Source organism: Sceloporus occidentalis, unplaced genomic scaffold (genome assembly GCF_023333645.1).
Source record: "Sceloporus occidentalis isolate IW3139 unplaced genomic scaffold, rSceOcc1.0.p SCAF_3, whole genome shotgun sequence".
Lineage (NCBI taxonomy): Eukaryota > Metazoa > Chordata > Lepidosauria > Squamata > Phrynosomatidae > Sceloporus > Sceloporus occidentalis.
In genome coordinates this window covers 79,547,964-79,575,589 of record NW_028316983.1, presented here as the reverse complement: position 1 = coordinate 79,575,589, position 27,626 = coordinate 79,547,964, and the positions used below count along the sequence as shown (strand labels likewise).

Below are 27,626 nucleotides of genomic sequence, written 5' to 3'. Positions count from 1 at the left end.
TCTAGCTGTGCACAACAATGCACCATTTCCTACTGAAAATCTGAGGAAAGAGGATAGCCTCCTATCAAAAGTTGAGTAATACCACTGAAAAATATACCCACAAGTCACGATGAGCACTGCTTAGCCAAGATGAAAAGGGTTGAACAGCACTCAGCACTTTGAAAGAGGGATCTAACTGAAAGACAGATAATTGTACCAAGGAGAAACCACAAAGCATTGGATTCATCACTGAGCAGAATATAACCTCTAACCTTTATCACAATCACAGATACTGTGGGCTTCTCCCAGCTACCCTGAACAAGCATATAATTTGGCCTCTTTACAGAGTGCAGGCCACAGATGCAGGGTTGGCACCTCCTCGTATGAGACAGGTAGCACTTTAAAGAATAATGCTTTTATCCAAGGCAAGTAGATTATCCCATAACATGTGAATGCAAGTTAAGTATTAAACTGAAGGAAGAAGAGCTTTGTAGAGGGAAAAGCTCTGAAGTGGTTTTTTTTAAAGAGAGATGTTGAAACAAACATGCATGTTAATATCCTGTCTTTGGTACACTTCAAAATCAAAAGTTAGCTGATGGGAAACTACACAGATACACCATCAATATGGAAGAGAAATACATTTGCAAACACAATAGTTAACACAGAAAATTAAAACAAAATGCTAATTAGTGAGTAGTATCTGGACTTCATGAAAAATGGCCAATAAAGACTTTTTACTATTTTAAACCCAAATGCTACTTAATGAGCTGCACTGGGAATACATGAAATGTGGACAGGTAAGACTCACTTTTCACTGTTTAATGAGACTGCTTGGTTGCAATAAGAAAAGTTACTGTAACCAAATTAAAGACTTGTTTTATTTCTACTTTATAAGGAGAAGGGAGTCAAACATATCTGTTCTCCATTTCCCTCTCAACTGTTACATAAAACGACATCCACACATCCACACACAGGCACACACTCCTTAATCTGCACTGAAAATGTCTTATTTCTTCTTTTTAACTGAAAAGGTAGATCCTGGGAGTAAGTGCAAAATGCAAAAATCGACTGAAAGGAAATGCTGAACAAGCAGCATAATTAAAATACAAAATATTTTATATTACTGAACTAGTGAACGGGTAATGTTCATTGTTTCTGTAAAACTTTGGAACCACACAGCTGATTTCTTAAATCTAGTCCATGTCAACTTCCAGAACTATTAATGAATTAATTAGCTTCATTTTTTGATGCTTCATCGAAGTTTTCTACAAGATCTGTAAAAACAAAAATACATAACAGAGGAACAGTAAATTGCAGTGTCAAAGAAAAATGTTTTCATTAGACATATAATTTCAATACAAGACTAAAAATACTACCATGGTGGCATTCAACCATCAGTTTGACAGGACTCCCCCCGCCCTTTTCTGCCCCTTGCTGTGCTCTGCACCACTCAAGAACTGGCTTCATTAGATTTCCTAGTCTTCCAGTACAAGCTGGTGCACGAGTGGTTGTAGAGAGGAAGTGTTTCTCCTACAGTCTGCTCAATTCTGCTGCTGGAAAGAGATTTGTAATATTTCAAGCAATTAGAAAAAGCCCTCTTTTGTCCATTACTGCCTAGCATTTTAACTGTGAGCTAACTAAGAAATGCTCCCACTGAAGATGGACTGGGGCCACGGTGAACACACGCTGTGGCCCCAATCTGCCTTGAAGTCAGCCGGAAAAGGAGTAAGATCCGCTCCTTTTTTGGCCAGCAACAAGCTGGCTTTTTGTGTCCCACTGCATATGGAAGCCGGCTTCAAGACGCTCCAGTGGCATGTAAACGCCATGCTCCTGGAGTGTTGGTGGCTGTCTGGCTTTCGAGCAGCTTCAAGGCATCATCGTGACATGTGGTGTGTAAATGCTGAGCACCGATGATGCCCTGAAGCTGTCCTTTACGGGCCGTCTGTTCGTTCCCTAATTCACAAATGCACCAGTTTAGTTCTGGAACAACTACCTTGTTAGTCTCTGTGTCTACTATTAAGCAGCATGGGAGCCCTTTGACTTATGATTTACAATGCCTTGCTATCCTTGTTTACTAGGAAATAAATTCCTCTGTGTTCAGTGGGGTTTACACCAATGGAATCATGCCAGGCATTAGAGCCTTGATCACGTCAGCATAAACATAAGTACAGTTTATAGAAAATAGACCTCGGCCTAACAGCCAGCAAGTACAATTTGTAACTTGTCAATATTAATTTTTCAATTATCTACCAGTAATCAGCTACAATCTTCGAACGTTATTTTGCAAAATAACTTAGCTCCATTTGTACATATCTCTTGTACAAAGGGATTTTGGCTTATATCAAGTCAGACTACTGGACCATCTAACCAAGCACTGTCAACTTTTGACTGCCAGCAAGTCTTCACATTTGAAGGCAGTGTTCTTTCCTAGCCCTACCTGAAGATGCCTGATATTCTCTAGTGATCTCCCATCTAAATACTAGCTAGGCCTGACACTGCTCAGCTTCCAAAATCCAGGATATTCAGGGTGGTATGGCAGTTACTAAATGGTTCAAACTTGATCAGTAATTAATTATGTATCTTATAAAACATTGAGTCCTATTCAGGGGCTTGCCTGAATGTATGAATGTATAAATGTATGTTTAAATGTTCCCATGTGTTTAGCAGCATTAGAATCCTTACTGCCTGGAATATGAAAGTATGAAGAGGGCTTTCTAACCATGTTTAGATGAATACAGTTATAAAGCTTTCTTCACACTTTCACATTCAAGATGCAAAGATCTACAAGACTATTGGGTGCATGGTCATCTTTAAGGAGTGGAGTTCATATACAATTTCTAAAAGACTGTTTTAAAAAAAAGATTATCCAATCCAGATACAAAGGTAAGTAGTTCTCCAACTACTGATTAATTTAGTTATCCAGTTTTCTGGTCCTGTTTGTTCTTACAAGGTTAGTCTACTCTGTAAATTTGACTCAGAATCTACTTTTTAAACTAAAAACATAAGCTTAATATGACCTGAAAACAAAGCATTCATAGGAAAATTCTGTTTTTCACTCTTTCTGCAGACAGTTCTCTCTAGAATATTACCACTGGCATGGTTTTCTATCAAACAACTGTAGAATGAGCCTCTGTAATTTGCATGGCAAGCTGCTAAATATAAGCACTGATCACAACATGTAGTTCCCTTATGGACACAAGGCAGATATGTGCACCGAGATCTTTTATGAAGCATCTGCCTTTCAATATCTATGCTCAATCCTGAGAGTGGCCTCTCTAATTAAAGACATCATTGTCATGGAATTTAGTAAGGTGAAAATTAATTAAAATCTGTATTACTTTTAAATTAAATTAATTTTAGATTAAGCAAACAAATCCTACCGGGAACATCATCATCTTCTTCATCAATATCTTCTGATTTTGGTACTTTGCTATCCAACACTAGAAAATAAAATGTAGTAATTACACCATGCATAAGGAAAAGGTGCCTGGGAGGAACTCAGTAAGACTGACTTCTAGGTATTTTACTTATTTCATGGAGGCAAATAGACATGCACAGAACTGCACTGCAGAACTCCAATCAGGCAATTATAAAACTCTTCACATGTTAAAACAGTTGAGGATTTATCTTCTATGTCCACTGAAATATTAAATTTATGGTACTCCAAAATTATAGTTTATCGATTCACATGGCTTTTGTAAAATTTTGGAACAAATTAAATATATTATTAACAGTTTGAATTAAATGCTACAATCATATGCACAATTACATAGAAGTGAAGTTCATGAAAGGCAGTGGTAGTTATTTTTTGAGTATACATGCATTCGATCATAATTAGTTGTACTATAGAAATTGCAGAGTAGTTTAGAGAAATTATGTTTGTACAAGAAAAAGTTGTAAAGCATAAATCCTAGGACATTGTCTTAGCAGGAAGGTTTTTTCCCCTGACTAAGGGCCTGTACAGACAGGCCAAAATAAAGCTACTTCAAGTCACTTTGGAGGTATGCTGTTTAAATGATGCATGCGTCCTAAGAGTCCGGGAGCCATACCAAAGCCACACTCCAGTCCTTAGGACTGGAACGTAGCTTTGGCGCAGTTTCCATATTCTTAGGACACAGCATACCTCCAAAGTGACCTGAAGCAGCTTTATTTTGGCCTGTCTGTATGGGACCTAAGACACTTTGTGTTAAGGGGGGGGGGGGAACCCCACATATTTCAAGATACCTACCTTGCCTTGGGAATTGTTCAGCTAACTTTCTGAGACTTGTTAAGCTGTCAGCACCCAGCTGGCTTAAGATGCCAGGGAGCATTTCTGTGATAGGTTTGGCTTCAGCATGACCAGTAATTGCAAAAGTGTTTGCAGACAGAGAAGCCTGGACCTTGGGATTGTTGAAATGGATAACTGTTCCATCATCTTTTATCATATTCACCTGTTTTAAAAATAGATATATTAATATCAATACATCTTACAAAAGTAAGTATCATGAAGGAAGAAAAAATGTTATTTTTTTACTTTGTAAAAAGAAGCATCTATAATATAACTTGCTTTAAATAGCTGTACAATAAGTCCAACTTGGAAATGGAAGAGATTTATGTACAGTACTATATTTTAAAATGCATACAATAATAATAAAATGTATTTGTATCCCACCTCTTCAAAAAGAAAGAGGTGGCTTACATCAGTAAAAAACATAATACCCTAACCCTATCCCGTCCCTCCTTAAAACAAATTAACATAACCATAACTATAGTAAAATACAGTTAAAATCATTAAAATCACAACAAGAACAGGATATCATGGGGTAGTCATTAGGATAGTCCATATCAGTGGGGATGACTGAGTCATTCAGGCAAGGCCTGTCAGAAAAGATCTGCCTTGACAGCCTTTTTCAAACCGGCAAGGATGGTAATAAAATACAGACACTTGTAAATTGGGAGCATTAGATTTTCTACAACACTGAGAATTAAATTTAAAACATAACTGGTGCATCCACTTCAGATGATTTTATATCAGTTATCATTAATTGTAGCTAAACTGCAAGAAGAAAGTACACAGCTCTCTCATTATATAATGAGAGAAACAGGTACAGAGACCTTTATATTTCATCTTATTGTGAAAAATTAAAACAAAACTAGAAATTAATAGTTTTGTAAAAGGGGTAGGGAAGTTAGCAGATAATTTCTCAGTACAGTGGTGCCTCGGGTTACGAAAGTAATTCGTTCCGCAGCCGCTTTCGTAACCCGAAAAGCCTTCGTAAGCCGAATTGCCATAGGCGCTAATGGGGAAAAGCCGCGATTCCGTGCGAAAAAGCCGAAAAAAGCACCAAAAGTTTTTTCGTAACCCGAAAAAACATTCGTAACCCGGAACAATAATTCCCTATGGGATTTTTTCGTATCCCGAAAATTTCGTAACCTGGGTATTTCGTATCCCGAGGTAACACTGTATTTACTTTACTACAATTCTGAAAGTATGCTCTTAAAGGAATACATCTTAAAACTGATTTTAAATTTGTTTAAATGTTGTATTTCTGTTGTCTCTGTATCTATCGATGTTGTTCTTTAAGCACTATCGCATGTTGAGTATTTCTTATCCAGAAATCCAAAATACTCCAAAATCCTAAATTGTCCATATAGGTGGCTGAGATGGTGGCACCTTTGCTTTCTGATGGTTCAATATACCCAAACTTTGTTTCATGCACAAAATATGAAATCCAGAACATGTTCTAGTCCCAAGTATTTCAGATAAGGGGTTGTTGTTGTGTGCCTCCAAGTTGCTTCTGACTTATGGTGAACCTATCATAGGGTTTTCTTGACAAGATTTGTCCCAAGGTTTGCCACTGCCTTCCCTTGAGGCTGCCAGCATGTGACTTGCCCATGGTCACCCAGTGGATTTCATGGCTGACTGGGGGATCAAATCCTGGTTTCCAGAATCATAGTCCAACACTCAAACCACTCAAACATCAGTTACTTTCCCATAAATGAATTTTAAAAAGAGGATGTAAAACTACTTAGAATAAGCCCTTAATTTAAAAGGAAACAGTTTCTAGCAATGCTTAAGTTCAGAGTCCAGAAATGACTTACAACTGAATCCTTGTTTTCCAGGAAAGAATAATAATAATAAAAGATGGCCTCTCAGTTTAGAAATATGGTCTCTTCTTAACAGAACAATTAGTAGTGAACTTCAAACTTGTACAGATCCTCCTCTCCTCTCAAGTAGGGAGAAAATTCGAAGCTCCTGCTTCTAATTTCTGACAAGCCAGTTTGCTATCAAGTCAAGATGCCAAAATAGTTTGATACTGTTTGATAGAAATGCATGGTTGGAGCAGATATTTGTCTTGACGACAAACCATTGCACAAGATACCATGATGACAAACCACAGAAAATGTAGCAAATTGTCTTTTTCTCTGACTAAAGCAGGAAGCTTCTATCTTCTTCCCATTATACATAAAGGTTGGAGAAAAATAAAGGCTGGAGCATGGGAACAACAGTAAAGCTGATTTACTGTTGTAACAAAGTATCATGATTGATATCATGTCTGAACTAGAAATGTGAATAATAATAATTATTATTATTTATTATTATTATTATTGTTATTATTATTATTATTTATATCCTGCCCTTCTCCCAAGGTGGCTTACAACACTAAAAAACACCACAGTTAAAAACATTCAAAAATAGTATATTAAAACAGAATTAAATTAAGATGTGAAGGCTCATGGAAAAATTAGAAAAAAACCCTATTTGGGCCTTTACATCTCTAGTCTGAACTCTTTGTTTCCCAACCATCCTCCTCCTCTTATCAATTTTATCTGGCTTCATCAGTAGAGCTAACAATTCTTCTACTGTTGGTATCAGTGCTTGACAGAAAGAGGCCATTAGAGATGGACTAGTAGACCAAAGAAAAGGGCACAAATCTCATCTCGCTTTGAGCATACTGGACCAAACATCTTGGTAGAACAAACATCCATGAACTGCTGTACTTGGTTTGGTGGGGATCATTTAATGCTCTCACAACTTAAGTTTATGTTAGTATGTAATGAAGCAAACCACCATAACCATTGCAAATTCCAAATGTGAGGATGCTGTGTTTAGTAAACACAGGCTATATCAGCACTTGTGAGTTTGAGTCCGGAGCAGATTTCATATAACCAGTTTATAATGAGAGTTAAAATGTTCCCTACACTTCAGCTTCTAGGACCTAAGCAGCCAAATGTGAATGTTTTTGTTTTTAAGGTCTTCCAGTTTGATTTGGAAGCAAACAGTACATGTCTTTAGCTTTCAGTGGTTTATTGAGATCCAAGCTCACATATTATGCCTCATTAGCTAGTGCTGTTACATTTGTTCATCCTTCTGAAAGCACTGTAAAGTCCTCCATGATCTGGACATTTGTTTTGCCACACAAAATGTTTTAATGGGTGTTTAAGCTCTATAATAAATGCAGAAACATGGGTTATGAAATGCATGTCCTTAATCATTCAAGAGACTTGGAAAATAAAACCAAAACAGAAACAGGGCTAGAAGTAATGGCTTACAGCTGCTTTGGGGGCATTGCATGCAGATGATGCGTGCCCTCAAAGCAGCCCGATGCTTTGCCTGAAGCCGCTGGAATAGAGTGGCAAAAAAAGTTCCTTTCGCGACTTGTTTGGGACCGCAGAGGCAGACCACTCTGCGAGTGGGCCATGCAGTCAGCATGGTCCTGGGCTGATCGGGGCCAGAGGCTGCTCCTAGCTAGCTATCTGCTCCATCTCTTGATTAAATTTGTAGAAGAAACTACACTACATACAATAATGTTCTTTTTCACAAGTGAAGTCATCACAAGTAAATCATACCTTTTTTAAAAAATGGGTAAGGTTGACATGGACCAGAAAAAATGGTTTACAGTATGGATAAACAATCTGCCTTCCCCCGATTCACATGCTCTACAGGCCCCTTAACCATCTCTCTTCTATGTTAACCTAAAATGAATAATGTCACATGATTTCTGGGGTTACAGAAAGAACCAAGCATTTAAGACAGAAGATATTTATACTGGAGTACCTCTTCAATACCAGCAATATTATTTACTGCCAATTTTTTCAGTGAACTCTGAAGTTTTTTATCATCAGCTGTGGCTGTTCTGTGTACTACCTTCTTCTTTCTACGAGCTGTACCCTAAGAGACACAGTAAAGAAAACACATGTTGGTCTTAGATGAAGAAAAACATATCTATTACATCCAGGTATCAAGGAATCCTATAACACCTTAAGCATTATACTTCAACATGGGAATTTATAGGCAAGAGCCTATTTCGAAAGATGCTTGTTGATGTATCAGAACACAGATGAAGAAATGGTGGTATCATTCCATTTGACACCATCATACCATTCCATGGCAGAGAAAGGAGACAACATGAGGGTACATGATAACATGTTGATGCTGTTTCTCAGTCTTTAATGGCCTTCCAGTTTCAAAGGTACAAACAACTTGTGTTGCCTTTTCCTTAGCAGATGAGCCAAAAAGGGATCAGCAAACAGCCTTAGAAACAAGTTGTCAGTACACTTGGGCATCACAAGACGTACTATATTAGTTATTTAACCATACAATTCTCTGACTTGGAATGGAAGGGATCTTTTAGCAGACATAGGCATAGGACAGCTCCATAACAGAACATGCAACTATCTTCTTTTGAAGTAACACTGCCACCACTACCTCCCTAACACAGCAAGTGTGTATTAGAATGGGAAGCAGCCTGAAAAAGTGCTCAATAACACCTTAAGAATATACAAAATATTGATATATGTATATATGCTTATTGTCTATATCTTTCATACATACATACAATAATTAATAAAAATACAGTACTTCTATATTTATTATTCATACCTTTCCACCTATTCGGACCTGAGCCTGAAGTTTCGCCAATTTTTCTTGATTCATCTTGTTTTATCTGAAAAGTAAGGAAACTGGCTAGGTTTACAACATGCCTAGATTTAATTTTTAAAACAGCTCACCATCTGTTAAAGCCAATTCACCATTTGTTAAAACCAAATGTATGTACAGTATTCTAATACAATCTAAATATAAGCAAGCTCAATAGTATAGTTCTATTATTCCCATTCTTGAAACCAGCTTCTCTTGAAGATTGGAGGAAGGTGGCTGATCGACTTAATTCCTCTTCTGACTCCCCAAGATTGGACTATCTTCAGGAAAGGAACAGTCCTTTCCTGTCCCACCACTGCTATGTTTCTCTCTCTAATGCTAACTACTTTTGCATGCACAGTACTGTTTTTAAGTAAAGCATGTGCTTTTCACCACAGGAAGGAGCAGCATCACTAAGACAGGAAAAAGTACAGGCATATGTATGATCTAGGAGTTGCAGACTAAATCTCCCCTCCACTCACAGTGAACTAATTCAGTATCTAGACCAAAAACACCTTTGCCCCCCTCAACCTGTTTACTTTGTCATATAGTAAATGAATCTATCCAGAATTAACACCTGCCTCTAACTGCATAGCATAAAATCCTACAGATCCAAGTGTATCTAGAAACTGGGGTAAAGTCCAACAGAGCTACACCAGTCAAATAACGATTAAATCATCACACTGTATTTGATCTGAGGTTTGTTCACACTAGTGTACAGATGAGATCTGTTTGTTTTTAATTTTTTTCAGAGTTCTATTCTATATCTTACCATACCCATTTCAGCAAAGTTAAAAATTGGTTATGTCATCTAATTCTCTACAAGACATTAACCACCTGTGAAGATGTAAAGGAATTCTTAATTAATCATCTTAATCTTTGTGAACTGGAATTTGAGTTTATATATATATATATATATATATATATATATATAAATCTAAGTGAAAAATGAGAGTGAAACCTGATTTCACATGTGGTAATAAACAAAACAAAGCACCCAACATGCAACTGCTCTGATGAGTTGAAAAAAGGGAGGGGGGAATGTTCTCAGAAACAAGAAATCACAATTTCTTTATCAATGACTTGACAAATACACAATTCCAAAAAGTTCAGATTAGAAAGGAGACAAAGACATAATAAAAATGGTATTTATTTCAACCTTGACCGATAGAATGCTTGGCGCATCTTCAGAAGGGCATGGAACGAGTAAGTAAGGTCATTTCTAGAAGAAAGTTTACAAGGAGAACTGGGACACAGGGGAACCAAGTTCAATGGAGGAAAGCTCTTTCCCACACCCTTGTTTCAAATGTCTGAGAAGTCTGGCTACTGCTACCAAGGACCCTGAAGAAAGGTTTACTACAACTTCAGCACCCTTGCTGCCCAAAACAAACAGGTATGGTACTGCAGAAGTAAAAATCTGTGTAACATAAGTGCCTGCCTTACAATGAAAGCCAGCGTAGTGCTTTGAGTGTTGGACTAGGACTATGGAAACCAGGATTTGAATCTCGGGTCAGCCATGTAAACTCACCGTGTGACCTTGAAAAAAATCACTCTCTCAGCTTCAGCTGGCAATGGCAACACATACATACACACACACACCCGCAAGAAACTTGACTGGAAACCTTAGGGTCACCATAAGTCGGAAACAACTTGAAGACACAGAGCGAGAACAACTATCTTACAACATGCTAATGCTAATGTAATGGAACCTATGCATGCTTGGGGGAAAGGAAAAAAACAAACTCTCCAAAATCTTATGGAAATGAATGTAAGGAAACTTTATGGTACATACACAGTGGGCAAAAAGACTATGTATTATCAACTCCTAGAGACTAGGCTCTAGTCTTCTAGTTTCTAGAAGGGGGGGACATTTTTGAGGAAACAAGGCCCTTTATGAAGCATTAAGAGGTTTTCGGGAAGCTCCCTCAAATTCAATCTTAAAGGAATGAAAGAGAAACCAGTCAACAATATGATCCACCTGTATGGATAAAAACGGGCAAGAGTGGTGTGGTCTGGGGGAGACCAGGGTTTGAATCCCAGCTCAGCCATGGAAACCCACTGGGTGGCCTTAAGCAAGTCACTCTCTCTCAGCTTAAAGATGGCCATGACACCCCTCCTCTGAAGAAACCTGACAAGAAATAGGTTTGCCTTAGGGTCGCCATGAGTCAGAAACGACCTTCAAGAAACGTATCAAGAAACCCCATGACAGATTTGACTTAGGGTCTCCATAATTGACCCGGAGGCACATAAATAACAACTGGGAAGAGGCCAGAGTGGTGCAGTCATCTGAGGGTTGGACGCAGGCTCTGAGAGACCAGGCTTCGAATCCCTGCTCAGCCACGGAAACCCACTGGGTGACCCTAGGCAAGCCACACTCTCACAGCCTCAAAGATGGCAACGACAAACACCTTCTGAACACACCTTGCCAAGAAAACCCATGACGCAGTCGCCTTAGGGTCGCCATAACCGACAAGCATTCCTGCATGGCAAAAGTGGGTTGGACTAGACTGGCCCTTGAGGTCTCTCTTCCAACCCTAGGATTTATGACCTGGAAGCACACAGCAACAACAAGGGAATGGGAAAAGGGGGGCAACCAAGGCCTGGGTTCCTGTTTGTTAAAAGAAATAGCCCTCGCTGGCACTTCAGAGGGAAAAGCCACCCACGGGAGTTACATTTTCATGTGGTTTTATACTGTGTGTAGATGAGTTTAATTGTTTTTAATGTTACTCAGATTTTAAAATGTGTTTAATTTTATCTGTGAGCCGCCTTGGGCCCCTCTGGGAAGAAAGGCAGCATACAAATGAAACAAACAAACAAACAGTGTGTTTCTAGACTGTAAGCCACTTTGAAACCCTATTTTGGGGGTGGGAAGCAGGGTACAAATACTAACAAGAGCCCTCTGTCCTGCAGTGCTCTGCCCAACTCCTGAAACTCATACTCAGGATCTCTTCAATAAGAGTCCATCCATCTCGCATGCCGCCTTCCTCTCTTTCTGTTTCCCTCCACCTTTCCTAGCATTATTGTTTTTTCCAATGAGTCGTGACTTCTCATGGTGTGTCTGAAGTACCACAGCCTCAGTCTCATCATCTGGGCCTACAGGGGTATATTAACAACAACAACAACAGCAGCAGCAGCAGCCCCTGTCAAGGGCAACAGTAGTACAATGATAATACAGTAGTAATAATAGCCTGGAGCTTTCCTCCAGGAAGGCAAGCCTGTCGATGGGGATCCCAGGGCGAGGCCCTTCCTGGGCTCGCTCGCTGGCCAGGCAGGCCCGCTCTCCTCCCTTGGCTCCTGGGCCACCGTCCTGGGGGGGGTGGGGATTGAGGAGAGGGGGCCGGCCCCTTGGGCCTTCGGGGTCCCATCAGGGGCGCAGGAGCAGCGGCAGGGAAGGAAGGGGGTTGATGGAAGGCATTCAGACAGGAAGTTTTCACCTCAGTCCGTCGAACCCTCCGCAGGCAACACACGCGGCAAGAACAAAATGGCGGCTCCGGGGGAGGGAGGGAGGGAGGGAAGGAAGGGGGCCCGAGGGTTTTTTAAAAGGTCTCGGATCACATGATTTTGGCTCCGCCCCTCTCCCCCGATTGGACGGAAACGCAGACTCATCTGCATGAGTCTCCCCACAAACTGTGCCGTTTGAGAGATTTTTTTGGACTACGGCTCCCAGAAGCCTCAGCCATGTTGGCCAATAGACTGGGATTCTGGGAGCTGAAGTCCAAATTTTAAAGAGCGCAGTTTGGGGACCCTAAAGCCTCGCCTACTTCTGAGGGAGCGGTGTATGCTGGGAGTCGTAGTTTTTTTTGTAGGTTGTGGAATTGTAGGTTAGGTAGAAGAAGAGCCAGTCTGGCTGGAGTAATGGCTTGAGCGCTGGACTCTGGTCCAAAGCACACACTGCAGAAATAGTCCAGTTTGAAACTGGCTCAGTGCTAAGGAACCCTGGGAACTGTAGTTCATTGTGGCACCAGCGCTCTCCCTGACAGAGAAGGCTAAACGCCTCACAAACACTACAGGATTCCCTAGCACTGAGCCGGGGCAGTTAGAGCGGTGCCAAACCGGGTTATCTCTCCAGTGCGGAAATTGACTGCATACAATACCTGCAAGTCGGAAGGAAGGCAGACACGCGAGATGGTTCTCTCATCTAAGTAACGTGAGAATGGCCTCCTTCTCCTTCCTCTTCCCTCCAATCCCCTCACAGTTTGCCCCGGACCTGAATCCATGGCGCCTCCCACAGAAGAGCATCACTTCCTGCCTGCTTTTAAATGGAGAGGAGAGGCTGATCATCCTCCAGCTCCCTCGTCTTCTGGCGCCATGAAGGTCCCTCTGGCCGCCCTCTTCTTCCTCGCCTCCCTCTGCCAGACCCAGGTCTCCGCCGGAGGAGGAGGAGCCCTTGACAAAGGTCAGCCCGGTGGGCTTGGGTTCCCTCAGGCTTCTTCTCTACCTCCCTCCCTCCCTCCCTCCCTTGATAGTCCTTGCAGATAGGAATACAAGGTTCTCATACTTTCATATATATATATATATATATATATATATACACACACACACACACACAGTATATATATACACTCCAAATGAAATGTATACTTCATATATATATATGTACTTCATATGAAGTGTGTGTGTGTATGTATGTGTGTATATATATATATATATATATAATGCTTCATATGAAATTATACTTCATATATATTTATATATATAATACTTCACATAAAGTGTATACTTTAATATGAAATGTGTACTATATAAAATCATATGAAATGTATACTTCATATATATGTGTATATATAAATACTTCATACAAAATGTATTCTACTTCATATGAAAAGTATACTTAATATATATATATACACATATAAAATGTATGAAATGTATACTATATATGTGTGTGTGTGTATATACACACACACACACACACAGTATAATGCTTCATATAAAAGGTATACTCCATGTTTGTGTGTGTGTATATATATATATATAAAAACACTTCATATGAAACGTATACTTCATATAAAATGTATACTCTCTCTCTATATATATATAAAATGTAGGACATGACCAAATAAAAGCTGAATACAAACCTCGCCACCCTCATAGAAATGGGAATCCATGCTTCCTCTGTGTGTGTTTGTGTGTATTAATCCTTTCATTTCAAGGATTTGTATCCCGCCTTTCTCCCACAATGGGATTCAAGTTGGGTTACAATAATTGCAGAAGTAAAAACATTAATTTACAAAAGTTTTTTTTAAAAATATTAAACATTATTAATATGAAAACATAAGTTAAAGCAGAGTTAAAACTACACACTAAGGAGGCATGGGTTTCCATTTACTGTTATATGAGTGTGGTGAAGTTTTTAGCTTTTCTTTGGTCATGTCCTACATTTGGTGGTGCCTTGTCCTCCTTTGTAGTTAGGAGATCTAGTCATCCTGCAAATATGAACCTTTATTTATTTATATAAAGGTTTTCATATACACACACACGTTTTATATATATGCAGGGTGACCAGATGTCATAACTACAAAGGAGGACAAGGCACCACCAAATGTAGGACATGACCACAGAAAAGCTTTTACAACCCCCTGCAAAAATATTAATTGCTTTTTATTTCTAGTTACAATATGTATCAATAAAGAACAATCTTCTAGTGTTTAAAGACCATTGTGTATGATACCCCTTAAAGGTAATAAAGTAAATGTTTGAGCTCCCTCTGGAAAACTTCATCCTGTCTCCTCCATTAAACTTTGACCTGCCTCTTTCTAGCATTTTGCTTTTTGGCTTGTTTCAGTTCTTATCTCTGCTTGCCCCCATATAATTCTTTGCGTTAGATGCATAGGAAATACACCACCAAACTGGGTGAAGCTTACTACTTTTCTTTTCTTTTCTTTTTGCAAGTTAGAATGTATTGATACAATTAAAGGGATTACAACATTCACAGAAAGTATACACTCGCGTACCCATACAACAGCTAATGAATTAAAGGTAGTAAGTTAAATTGGATAGAGATTAAAAGGATGGGGACTACGAGATTTTCTTGTCAGGTTTCTTCAGAGGGGGTTTGCCCTTGCCATCCTCAGAGGCTGAGAGAATGTGACTTGCCCAGGCAGGGTCACCTAGTGGGTTTCCATGGTCAAGCAGGGATTCAAACCCTGTTCTCCAGAGTTGTAGTTCAAACCACTATATTATGCTGGCAACTATAAAGAAAAGGTGGTACTGTATAACCGTGTTCATATGTACTTGGAATGTTCTGTTCTTGGTACAATTTGACTTATTCTGCAGTTAAATAGGAATATATAGATGTTTGTAACTTTTTTACTTAACAATAATAATAATACCATCACTACCACCCCAAGAGTGATTGTGATAGTAATAAACAAGTGAATCAGGTTAACTCTTGATTGTTCACTGCATGAACACTCTGGGACCTAATTTAGGTTTCCCCATGTGTTACCTCTTAAGAGGGTTCCCCCAGTGGAGGAAAGAACTTGATACAGCTGACTCAATTTGTGTTGTAAGGACAGTTAAGGATCACATGAAGTAGATTTAGTCTGCAACCCTAACTTCAGAACAAGTCCAGCTGAATTCAAATGGAGTCATTTCATAAAACTAGGGTAGTCCTGGTAGTGCAGGCCAAAAGCTAGTCTAATTAGCAGTCTTCACATAGTGGCCCTTTAATTCAATATGGGAATCCTACCATGAGGATGTTAGTACAATTGCACTGCCATACAGCCACTTGCAAATTCCAGCAACTGGTATTCAGAGGCACACTGCTCTGACAATCTGCTGTGTGAAGAAATATTTCAGAATCTCCTAATATTTGGGTTCTCTCTTTTACTTTATCCACATTATTGCCTATTCTTATATACCTCTGCCATGTCTTTTTCTAAGTTAAACATTGTCCCAAAGATTATAAACTTTCTTCATAGGGAAGTTGCTCCACATTCTAGGTTGCCCTTTTCTACAAGTGATGTGTAAAAGGATAACCAAAATGAACAAGGACCTGGGGCAATTTCCCTGTGAAGAAAGGTTACAATATTTGGAGCAAAGTTTTTTTCAGATGCAGTGACCAGAATTGTATACAGTATTCCAAGTATGATCACATCATAGTTTTGTAGAAGGAATAGTATTGGTGGGCTTATTTCCAGTTCCTATTTCAATTATGTCCAGCATAGAATCTGTATTCCTTACAACAGCTGTAGATTGAATCGACATTTTGTCAAGCTGTTTTTAATTAGATGCAAGTTATTAAAGCTTTTTGTAAATAGCTTTTCACCTGATGCTTAAAACAGTGCAATTATGTGCTTGCTCTGAGACTATGAGAAAGGCAATGACAAACTTCAGAATAAATCTCCCGAAGGAAACCTTATGATACGGTTGCCATAAAATGGAATAAACCATAAACTTAAGGTGCATAACAACAATAGCAAATGTACTTGCAGAGCAGCTTTCAGATAGAGGTTTTGCCCTGGAATTTCAGTGGTGTAATTCTGAAGGCATGGATAAAACACAAATTATGGTGACATTTCTCAAACCAGAATAACTTCACTAGACTTCATGTATTCAGAAGATATTCTAAGGAATATTACTGTATTACATTTGAAGTACTTTCCTTTGCTGTGATCAAATATGCTAAACAGTTTTACCTGCTGTGATTGCTTTACATTATGCAATGTATATCCCTTTTTCCTACCAAGGTTTTGGAGATCATATTCATTGGAGGACATTAGAAGATGGGAAAAAGGAGGCAGCTGCCAGGTATGTCATACAATAAAGTTGTATTTTTACACAGATTCATCTTATGTATATTGTTCAGTAATGCTGTGACCTTAAACAGGTGTTAGATTCGTGTGGTAGCAATACCTTAGTAAGACAGAAATGCAAAAACTCATAATGCTCGTCTTACTGTGAACCAGCATCTTGAATTTATTTTATATTCAGGGTGGGGGGACTATATGTATAACTTTCTGATGTAAGAAGGTAAAACTATTCTACACTGTGAGCCTTGGGTACTGCTTTTGTTCTTCTGATGGGGGCAATTAAGACTGATATAACCCAGTTCCTTGCTCCACAGCAAATTCAACAGAACTCTCTGTCTAATCTTATGGGGAATAAGGCCTAAGGGAGCCAGCATGGCGTAGTGGTTTGAGCATTGGACTTTGGCTCTGGAGACCAGAGTTCAATTCCCAGCTCAGCCATGAAACACACTGGGTGACCTTGGACAAGTCACATTCTCACAGCCCCAGAAGATGACAATAGCAAACCCCATCTGAAGAATCTTGCCAAGAAAACTCCATGGCAAGTTTGCTTTAACTTCAAGTTGGAAACAACTTGAAGGCATGCAACAACAACAAAATGCCCAATGTACTTTGGCAGTTGGCACACATACCTCTATATAGGACTAAGCCCCTAATTCCTTAATAACTTTGCTTGGCGTAACCTAAAGATGGGGTGTAGAAAGAGCCCTTAATGAGAATTCAGTCCCTAATCTTTTAGAAAAAGACTTGTAATTTCTTCAGAGCATGAGAAGCTCGTAATGTGAGTCCAATTCCAAACATATCTACTTGTGTTTTGTGTGTGGGTGTTTTGCAATTACAGTAATGGTATTCCTTTCTAATGAAGCACATCCAAACAGCCTGCTTTTGAAACAGTAATATGTACTTTGATTCAGAAAAGTTTTCATGATTGTTGGTCTGTTGCTGTTATGCGCCTTCATGTCATTTCCAGTTTATGGAGACCCTAAGGCAAACCTATCATGAAGTTTTCTTGGCAAGAGTTGTTCAGAGGAGGTTTGCCATTGCCTTCTTTCCCTGAGGCTGAGAGCACGTGACTTAGAATCATAGAGTTGGAAGAGACCAGAAGGGCCATCCAGTCCAACCCCCTGCCATGCAGGAAATCACAATCAAAGCATCCCCGACAGATGGCCATGCAGCCTCTTCTTAAAGACCTCCAAGGTCACCCAGTGTGTTTCATAGCCAAACTGGGAATCAAGCCCTGGTCTCCAAAATCATAGTCCAACACTCAAACCACTATGCCATGTTGGTCTGCCAGAATGTTATTCTGATAATTATACAGTATTTGACAATAAAGAACAAGATTTTTCAGCTGCTAGAAAAATTGAAATGGGGGCTATGCTTATGCATGAAGTAGGATGTTACTTCTAGATTTCAATCTCTTTTGCTGAGAATAGATCTGTGCAAGTGAGTCAGATGTATGAACTCATGATGAGTTAATGAATTATATGAACCAGCAGTGTGATGCTGCAGCTAAGAAAGTGAATTTTCGCTTGCATTAATTGAAGCATAGGCACAGTACAGACTGCTGAAAAACGGCGCCCTGCTGGCACCCGTTTCTCCACCAAAGGAAAGCCGCAGCCACCTAACCACATGGCTTCCCTCCGGCATAACAAGTGCACCACTGGCACACTCGTTAAGTAAGTGGTTTGGCAATGGAACCAAGAGCAGTGGTTCCTAAACTGTGGTCGTCTAGATGGTTTTGACTTATGGAACAACATCTTATCTTCAGTACGGTGACATAAGGTTAGATATGAACTGGGATAAAGATTTCTTTATAAGCAGTCTAAAATTACTGTTGTGATGATGATAATAATAATATTTATTTATATCCTGCCTCTCCTTGAATTGGATCGAGGCGGGTAACAACATACAAAAGAAAGAACAATAAAATCAAAAACATAGAACAAGATGATAGTGCTTGCTACAAATAGATTTGCTTGTGCAAATGTGTCTCCATAATTTTCAGTGTGCATTGCCCATAGTTCACATGTTTAGCATTGCAGCTGTAAATGTGTTCATATATCATAATTGTGTGTTTAAATGATGCTCTCTCTTTTTCTGTTTTTTTAGTGGGTTGCCTCTCATGATAATCATTCACAAATCCTGGTGTGGTGCTTGCAAGGGTAAGAAATGAATCATTTTTCATACCACTTCAACAACTTTAAGTTGATAGGCATCTGTAAAAGATACAATTTTATAGTTAGTCTAAAACATTAATATATAAGCTCATAAAACCATATTATTATAGACACAAAATAGTTACCATCAATAAAACAGTTGCATGCCACACTAAGGCCTTGTTCCCACTACATTTAAATCAGGATCATGAGCCAGGTTAAATGGGCATGGTTCCCACTGAATCTGATTTCAGAAATTGATTCAGAAAGGGGGGCCATGCTTTTTGCCCATTTAACCAAAAGATGCAGGTAAGATGGGGTGTTTATTGGGCTGAATCGATTTATTTAGAAATAAATCGATTCAGCCAAAGTGGGAACCAGGTAGATTGAAATCAGATTCGAATCCGCCCTGGTTCCCACTGGCAGCCTGGTCCATGTCTGGCCTCTCCTGGCACCCAAATCCCCAGCTTGGCCTCCTTACCAGCTTCTTTGGCCGCTGACCAAGTTCCCTGCATCTTTTTTTAAATGTCCTGTGGCCAGGGAGACTGGAAGGAGGTCACAGAGAAGCTGGAAGCCCTGTGACCTTCTTCCTGGCTGCTCTGTGGCCTCCCCGGCCATGGAAAAATTTTAAAAAGGCACAGCGAACCCAGTCAGCAGCCAAAGAAGCCAGTAAGGAGGCTGGGCCAGGGATTTTGGGGCCAGGAGAGGCCAGAGACGGGATGGGCCATCAAGCTGCCCCCTGCCACTTGCCAATTCCTGAACCGATTCCTGAAACCAGCACAAACATAGTGGAAACTACATTTTTTCAGAACCAGTTTCAGGAATTGGTTCAGGAAACAGATTTTCCAGTAAGTGGGAATGGGCCCTAATAAACTCACTTTGGGCACCAATAGGAAAGTGAAATTAATTTCAATTATATACTTTTAATTAAAAAATTATTTTGACTTTGTTTCATATAAAGCCAGAAGAAACTGTCAGACAAGTTTGACATTTTTATTTATATAATGGCCTGTTACAGACTGCCAAAATAAAGCTGCTTTGGGTCTCTTTGGAGGTATGCTATTTAAATGATGCATGGGTCCTAAGAGTCCGGAGGTCGCGCCAAAGCCTCACTCCATTCCTAAGCACTGGAGTGCAACTTTGGTGCAGCTTCCGGATTCTTAGGATGCATGCATCATTTAAACAGCATGCCTCCAAAGAGACCCGAAGCAGCTTTATTTTGGCAGTCTGTAACAGACCAATGTCTGTTTTATTTAACTTGTTTTTAACATAAAATATAAATAAGAACTTGTTTGTGAAAAGTAATGAGAGAGAAGAGGTATTTCAATTACAAACTGGGCAGATTTTGATCAGCTAAAATTATCTCACTGAAATACATGGACCAAGGTGGGTTTTTTTTTACTAAACTGTGGCCATGTAATTTCATGGGACTGACTGACAGTACATCCCTATAAATGACATTCTTATAAATGTCTACTTAGAAAAAAGCATCTGGGTTCAGTCAGACTTTCAGGCAAGTGCATCTAGGCTTGCAATCATCATGGTTAGAAAAAACGCTGTGCTTTAGAAGCAATGCATATAAAAAATATGAATTTGATCCTGACAAAACTCACTGCATTTACAATTTACTCCTAGTCGCAAGTTACCCCTACAGCTGTTGGTGTGATTACACTAGGAAAATGCTCACATGACTGTAGATGAAATTCCTGTTGAAATCATTACTAACAGTACTTAATCATAGCTTCTCACATTGATTTCTGTGGGATCTAATTTAGCCTGTATCTAAGTGTTTAATAAGTGTGCTTGGCACTTGTTTATTGTTGCCTGATTTAATTTTCATTTTTTATACTTCCTTAGCTTTAAAACCAAAGTTTGCAGAATCAAAGGAAATCTCAGAGCTTGCCCATAACTTTGTAATGGTGAATCTTGAGGTGAGTTTCAGTTAGCCACTATGATTCAGAATTTGAGAATTCCTACTCCAATCACCTTGTAAGCTTTCCTGAAAGCTCTTTAACTCAGATCAGTTGCAGTTTAATATCCTCTCAGCAAGCATAAATATCCATATGTAGGTATGGAAAATATAACTCTAAAACAGAATGCCTCTGCTGGGGGCACCTTTCATTTGTTGTTTTGCACTACAAACTATTAAAAAATGGGATGGACTATTATAGTCCTAAAATTTTTAAATTATACTCTACTGTCTCCATAAAAATATTTTTGAAAAGTACAAGCAGTGTTGCAATTTTTCAGTTTGTTTTGTAATTGCTGTAACTATGATCATGATCAACTCAAGATCATTTTAGAAACACAAAGTTACTATTACTCTTTCTATCCAAATTAATATTGTGTATACCCAGTGGAATACATTTCTAGAGTTTCATTTAGAAGTTTCTCATAGCCCCACCTGGACATGCTAGGGATTGAACCTTTGGCTTCCTACATGGTGTATTTTTGCTTCCCTTTTGACAGTAAATTGAGATAGGCTGCATCTGAACTACAGAAATAATGCAGTTTGACACTGCTTTAACTATCATGGCTCAGTGCTATGGAATTCTGGGGTTTAATCTTCTCTGTCAGAGTTCTAGTGCCACAACAAACTACAAATCCCATGATTCCATAGCATTGAGCCATGGCAGTTGAAGTGGTGTCAAGCTGCATTATCTCTGCAGTGGAGATGCAGCCATATTCTTATTTTGGAAGTACTGTATTACCAGCGTTGTTTTACTTTCTTTCTTTTGCAGGATGAAGAGGAACCCAAGGATGAAGCTTTTAGCCCTGATGGTGGTTATATTCCCAGAATCCTTTTCATGGGTGTGTGAGGCATAAGTATAATTGTTCATAACTTTTAACCACATTTTATTTAACCAAAGTCCCACTAGGAAAATTGGATTTCCCCATCACTCTCCTTCTTTCTGTAGCTCTTCACGCCACTGAAAAACTTGCTTTAGAAGGTTGAATTCCTCTCCTCCTGGTTTTGCTGAATTAGCCGGATGATGCAACTGGCTCCATAAACGTTTTAACTATTCTCTGTTTACTAGATCCTAGTGGAAAAGTCCATCCAGAGATCATAAATGAAAGAGGAAATCCCAGCTACAAGTATTTTTATACCAATGCTGACCAAGGTATGTGTAAATTACATTTAAATAAGCTTTTGCTCAGATAGCCTTGGCCATGACAGTTTTGTAGCAATTTGTTTTTCACTAAAGATGTCTAATTTGTTAGTGCAATACTAGACTGGCACATAAACAAGAACAGAGAAGAACATGGAGGCAGAACCTTGATGCTCCATTACTGGAAAATCAGTATTATAAAAACAAAACCATCAAAATATTGATGTATCTGTATCAGCTTTTGTATCAGCTCTCTTCAGCCAGGTGTCCCAGATGTGTTGGAGTACATTGTCTGTGGCCTCCTGGAAAGCATCTTAACATGTATGGAGAGTATTATCTCTGGAAGGCTCTTTGTATGATACATAGAAATCAAAGGGTTTTTTGTCCATTGGTTCTTGGTACATACAAGAACTTTTGTTCCTCTTCTCCCCAAAAGCTGCTCCTGGGAAACACCAGGAGAGTCTCCAATAGGATATTCACTGAGGCATTAGAGGAAGCAGCCAGAAATGAGCATAAGGAAAAGTCTAGAATATTTAATAATAATAATAATAATAATAATAATAATAATAATAATAATTTATGTATACCCCGCTCTTCAGCCAAGGCTATCAAAGTGGCTTTACAATGGTTCTGGGTTCCCTATCAGTTTTGTTATATACAGTACTCTGCTTCATGCTTGCAAAAGAAGTAAAGGCTGACCCCTTTCTCACTTAAGGAACATGCCTTACAAATAGATTCTTTGGTGAATATACTACAGATTCAGCTATTCTGAGCTGCCCCCTTAAGATATGATGCAGTGCCTAATACAGTGGTTATCAACCAGTGTACCATGACAGAATACAGAAGTCATGTAGATGGGATTCTGGGGTTTCATGACAATTTTTAGCTAGTGCTACAATTATTATTACTCCCAACAATACATTTTTGTGTCCTTAAAACTTACTATGAAGACTAAATATAATAACAAAATGTTGATAAATGTATTTATGTTCTTCTTGGAAAATGGTGTTTTTTGGTTTCTGCCATGGTGGGACCCAAGTTTTCTAAAAGACTGATTAGTGGGATATAAAGTACAAAAATTAAGAACTATGGCCCCAGCACAGTTGTTTGATATTTCAGATTCAGGCATCTTTTTTTTATCTTCTAAACATGAGACAAAAGTGACTTCATATGTATTCGTCATACTCCAGATCTAATGCTGGGTGGGCAAACTGGCAATCTGGAGGCTGAAAATTGGGGGCACTAGCCCCCCATGACAAAACCAGAAGTGGCTAGAGGTCTATTTCTGGTCGTCCAAATCCCCTTTTGGGGAGAAAGGGGAGCAAGGTATGGGAAGTCCATGCATTGTTTTAAAGGAAAATCACTTTTTCAGAAATCTTCCAGGAGTGACAGTTCTATTTTTTTGGTTAATCTGTGTGTGTGTGTGTGTGTGTGTGTGTGTGTGTGTGTGTGTGTGTGTGTGTTTGGTCAAATGCTGACTGGGAGGAGCCCAGGGGGGGCACATAAAATATCTGGGAAGGATACCTATGACCAAAATCCTGTTGGTGCACTATGCCAGTGTAACTATGCCAGTGTAGATGAAGGCAGCAGAAGGAGAAAAGCTAATGTCACAATGGTTGCGAAGGAAGTAAGGAATTGGAAGAAATAGGATATTCAGGGCCAGCAGATTTTTTTTGTTTGCTTTCCCTTGTTACCACTGCAAAACCCTGAAGTTTGCAGCAGCTAGCATAGTGCAGCAACAGGATTCTGATTTCATTAATCTTGTACAAAGAATTTCTGGATCAGGCAGATAAAGCTGTATTCATAGGTGACAACTTTGCAGTTCTACTATGTACTTCTAATGAGACTGAATGCATCTGAGGAAGCAGGGTGAAGTCTACGAAAGCTCATGCTGCCAACTTCTTTCTTTAGTTACTCTCAAAGGTGCTACATGATCTCTCTACAGACTACTTCTAATAATGCTGATGTTTATGTAGCTAGTTTTGAATTAACAGTAGATAATAATAATAATAATAATAATAATAATAATAGGATTTATTTATATGCCGCCCAGTCACTGGGAATCCGGGCAGCTTACAACAGAGGGGATAATAGATGGTTCCCTGTCCTCAGGCTTACAATCTAAAAAGACACGACACAAATGGAGAAGGGAATGGTGAGGGGGGGAATCAGGTCCAGCATTCTTCTCTCCCTCTGAGGCCTGGACCAAGGCAGATGGACTGGAGGGAGGGCTCTTTTTCTTAATCAAGGCCGGGCCCGATGTCCTTGGGCCTGTCCTTTCACTCCCTCTCAGGCCAGAAGATGACAGTTGGAAGGAGGGAGGAGAGGGCTTTTCCTTTTCAGGCCGATGGCATTTATGTTCCCCAAAATGAGTGATTCCTCAAACTTGCTTTTATGTCCTGGGACCCCCCAATGATCTCTCACAGAAAACTCCCTGTTTGCTAAATCTAGGTGAGGGATGGCAGTTGTGTTTCTCCAGATGTTGTTGGATAGCAATTCCCATCATCACTTACTATTAGCTGTGCTAGCAGGTGCTTATGAGAGCTGAAAGCCAGAATCACCTGGAGGCCCATGCTTGACCCATCCTTATTCTAAACCAGGGTTTCTCAGCCAAAGTGACCTGCAGCCACAGAATGTTGTAAGAAGTTGCTAGTTCTGTGAGATTTTGACTGGGGAAAAACTACTATTTTTTTTAGCTGTGGATACAATAATTTTATATAGGGTTCTATGAGACCTGGAAGTTCTTTTAAGAATTCCTCCAAGGTAACAAACAAACAGAAAAGGTTGAAAAAGGCTGTTCTAATAAGCTCTGTGAGGCTAGCAGTCTACTTTCCAAGCCATTTGGTAGTTGACTCTATCAACAGTGAGTTCAGGGATTCATTCAAGCATCAGAAGTCCATCTATTAGCTTCTGAACACATAATAGCAGCTAAGGAGGAGAGAATGAAACTGAGAAACAGAACTCAAACAGTTTTAAGCCCAGTATCCTCAATCTGAAAACCGACAAACATGTTGCTTCTCCTGTCACTTCCTCATAAAACTCATTTGCTATTTGTGTTCACTTGGTATGGACCACAAATTCTCATACATTTATTAATGTTCTTTACTCAGTGGCTATGAAGGGCAGGAGTGGGAATCAGGAAGAGATTAATTTAAGAAATAGGAAGAAAAAAGGATAAAAGCAATGGAGAAAACCTGTGTTTACACATATAACAAATTTTCTTGTATGTGGATTTTCCTCAGTAATTCATGAAAGCTAGTCATGCGGCTGCTGTTCTGTCAATCATGTAATCTGAACTGATTCAAATGTCTCTTATGTTTTTTCTTTGCTTTTGCAGTCATCCAGGGTATGAAAGAAGCCCAAGAGAAGCTGACAGGTGATGCTTTCAAGAAAAAACATCTTGGAGATGAATTGTAATGCATCCAAGATCTGTTTTATATAGGCTCAGTATCCAAAATAAGATAAAACTGTTATCCTCCCCAGAATTCAGAAAAGTTACCTTTTAAAATTATGATTCTCAGAGTTCCTTAGCTACCATAAATACTGCCCACACTTGTTGGCACTTTTGTTGGCACTTTCTGGGATTTGTGGTATTAAAAGTAACTTTTCGTAGCTCTGTTCTTCTCTATTTTTTTCCAGATAAGGAATTGTAGCTGCACTGAAAAAAACCACTTTTTCCTACTGACGATTTCTTAGGTTAAATACTGTCTGATTTTCACGCAGTGGAATCAAATGAACCATTATGTCCTCTTGTTTACATTAAAATGCATATTTATAAGAGAAATAATGCTTTAAAAATAAATTAACTAATTAGTGCTTGAACATTAACCACACAGCAAATCAACATTGCAGTGGTAGTTGAGGCCTAACTCTTCCTAGGCCTTTTTGTATGTTAAGAAAAGGCTGGTATCTACTTTATAATGTTAGTCTTATACAATCATTTCTTCTATTATCCACAATGATGATATATAAGATTCCGATCAATGATCTTGTTTTTACTTTTCAATATGGACTACATCAGAGATAGGCAACCCTGCATACTCCAACTGTCTTCCAGTGCAACCCTATCATCCCTAACAATGGATCCTGTTGGACATGTTTGATGAAAGTTGTAGTTTGAAACTTATGGAAGCTATCAGGTGTCCTAACTCTAGTTTAGCACTATGTGCTTAGGCCTCAGCAAAACAATTATACTGAACTGATAACTCTACCCTGCATACTAAGTAGTCTTACTTTCCTATTTGTTCAAGGAACAGCATGAAAAATGTTGAATACAGAACAATTTTCTTCTTTTTTGGTTGCAATTAGACAGAAATACAGCTTTTCCATTAGTGCATTTTGTCTTCTTCAAGTCTTATTGATGAAAGAGCAAACATACTGAAGTATTTTGTGTGGAAAATCTCTCATTTGCTGAATGTTATTGGTGGATGCCTTGTTTCATCATATTGTACTGTATTTTTGTATCAAGGTAACAATAAAATTGATTTTTAATTTTTCAGTTCAATTTGAGAGAAGATGAATATACCTGTTCCTCTTTTTAGGATCTGATGTCTTAATGCAAACGTTCTCTATTGCTCAAATGTCTCCCCTCCCCACCCCATATGAATGTTTTATACAACTTAATATATATAGAATTTTTCATGCCATTACATCCCATGGCTGTTAAAAATGCTAATTTTCTCAACTTTTAACCCCCCTATTTTTCAGTAATTTAAAATTGAAAACAGGTTTAACAGTGTAGCCTCCTAGTAATAGCATTCATGATTTACACTAAGTAACAATTGAGTAATGAGTCTTTTATAAGAGCACCAGACTTCTTACATGTAAGAGGAGAAGAGATACAGTATTTACTAGCCACAGTGCTTCCAGAGAGACTATTCCTACATTATCAGTCAAAGGGCATTGTACAGCTATTTTGTCTTTCCCAGGGTAAGAAAATTATAGAGGTCAAGTGAAATCTAACAGCAAACAATAATGTCTAAATTCCTGTAAATTCCATGAATGAAGTGGTGATTGCACCTTCAAGACCTTACTTGAAACCAGCCTTCCTTATCCACCACCAATTGTCATACTTTCTTCATTCAGAAAAACAACACTTTGTACTAGTTAAATCTGGTGTTTCTCCACTCTTTTAAGCTAATCTGAGATTTGTAAATTTTTCAGATCTCTTAACATTTATATTGAAGATTCTTATTGAGGTATTGCTTTATGAAGGTTGGGGCAGGGCTAGTAGCCATTAGCTCTTTACAGTGACTCCCTCAGTCTCTGCAGTTTAGCAAACAAGCTCTGGGAGAACAAAGTGGACAACAGGTATTTTGTGTGGGACTGACAGAAGAGACAGAATAATATGAACCTGTATCTTTTGGGTTAAGGCTAGTTGTTTGGCAAAGTTGTTTGCAACCGTGTGTGTTTTTGTGCCGTGTTCTGCTTGACCACATTGCCAAAGGGGCAGGGGCTTGTGCTGCTTCCATTGATTATGGCACTAGTAGCCACTAGTGCTCTTGTATAATGGCTCCTTCAGTCCTGAAATTGGGAGGAGCTGAAAGAACAGAGAGAGGAAAGCAGAGGTGTTTGAGGGGAGTGCACCAGAGTGCTGTGACATTGCCAATATAGGACAAGAAAGCACAGGTGGTTTGGGTGCTGCTGTAATGACCTGCCATACCTGTGTGATGTTTTCTTGCTGAAGATGTGTGGATTTATAACTGCAGTAAGTGGAAGCTGACTGGAAGAG

General features: G+C 39.1%; 2 protein-coding genes across 5 annotated transcripts; one reads left to right on the top strand and one right to left on the bottom strand.

Annotated features, from left to right (window-relative positions):
- Positions 1-783: 783 nt before the first annotated feature.
- Positions 784-13,061, bottom strand: BTF3L4 (basic transcription factor 3 like 4). Of its 3 annotated transcripts, none has more exons than XM_089515134.1 (6): positions 12,973-13,061; positions 8,843-8,906; positions 8,018-8,131; positions 4,208-4,409; positions 3,360-3,419; positions 784-1,253 (listed from the first exon to the last, which is right to left on the bottom strand). In XM_089515134.1, exons 2-6 carry the CDS (start codon positions 8,894-8,896, stop codon positions 1,207-1,209), a joined length of 477 nt encoding a protein of 158 aa, XP_089371260.1. In that variant the 5' UTR covers positions 8,897-8,906; positions 12,973-13,061; the 3' UTR covers positions 784-1,206. The 3 variants fall into 3 exon arrangements, with proteins under 3 accessions (XP_089371260.1, XP_089371259.1, XP_089371261.1); XM_089515133.1 differs by lacking the exon at positions 12,973-13,061 and adding an exon at positions 12,313-12,394; XM_089515135.1 differs by lacking the exon at positions 12,973-13,061 and adding an exon at positions 11,300-11,330.
- On the top strand, positions 13,005-26,409 carry LOC149316283 (thioredoxin domain-containing protein 12-like). 2 transcript variants are annotated; one of them, XM_089515132.1, is made up of 8 exons: positions 13,005-13,274; positions 16,570-16,630; positions 18,739-18,791; positions 20,643-20,716; positions 21,527-21,596; positions 21,824-21,907; positions 25,233-25,271; positions 26,146-26,409. In XM_089515132.1, exons 1-8 carry the CDS (start codon positions 13,094-13,096, stop codon positions 26,154-26,156), a joined length of 573 nt encoding a protein of 190 aa, XP_089371258.1. In that variant the 5' UTR covers positions 13,005-13,093; the 3' UTR covers positions 26,157-26,409. The 2 variants fall into 2 exon arrangements, with proteins under 2 accessions (XP_089371258.1, XP_089371257.1); XM_089515131.1 differs by having other exon boundaries at positions 25,233-26,409.
- The last annotated feature ends 1,217 nt before the right edge of the window (positions 26,410-27,626 follow it).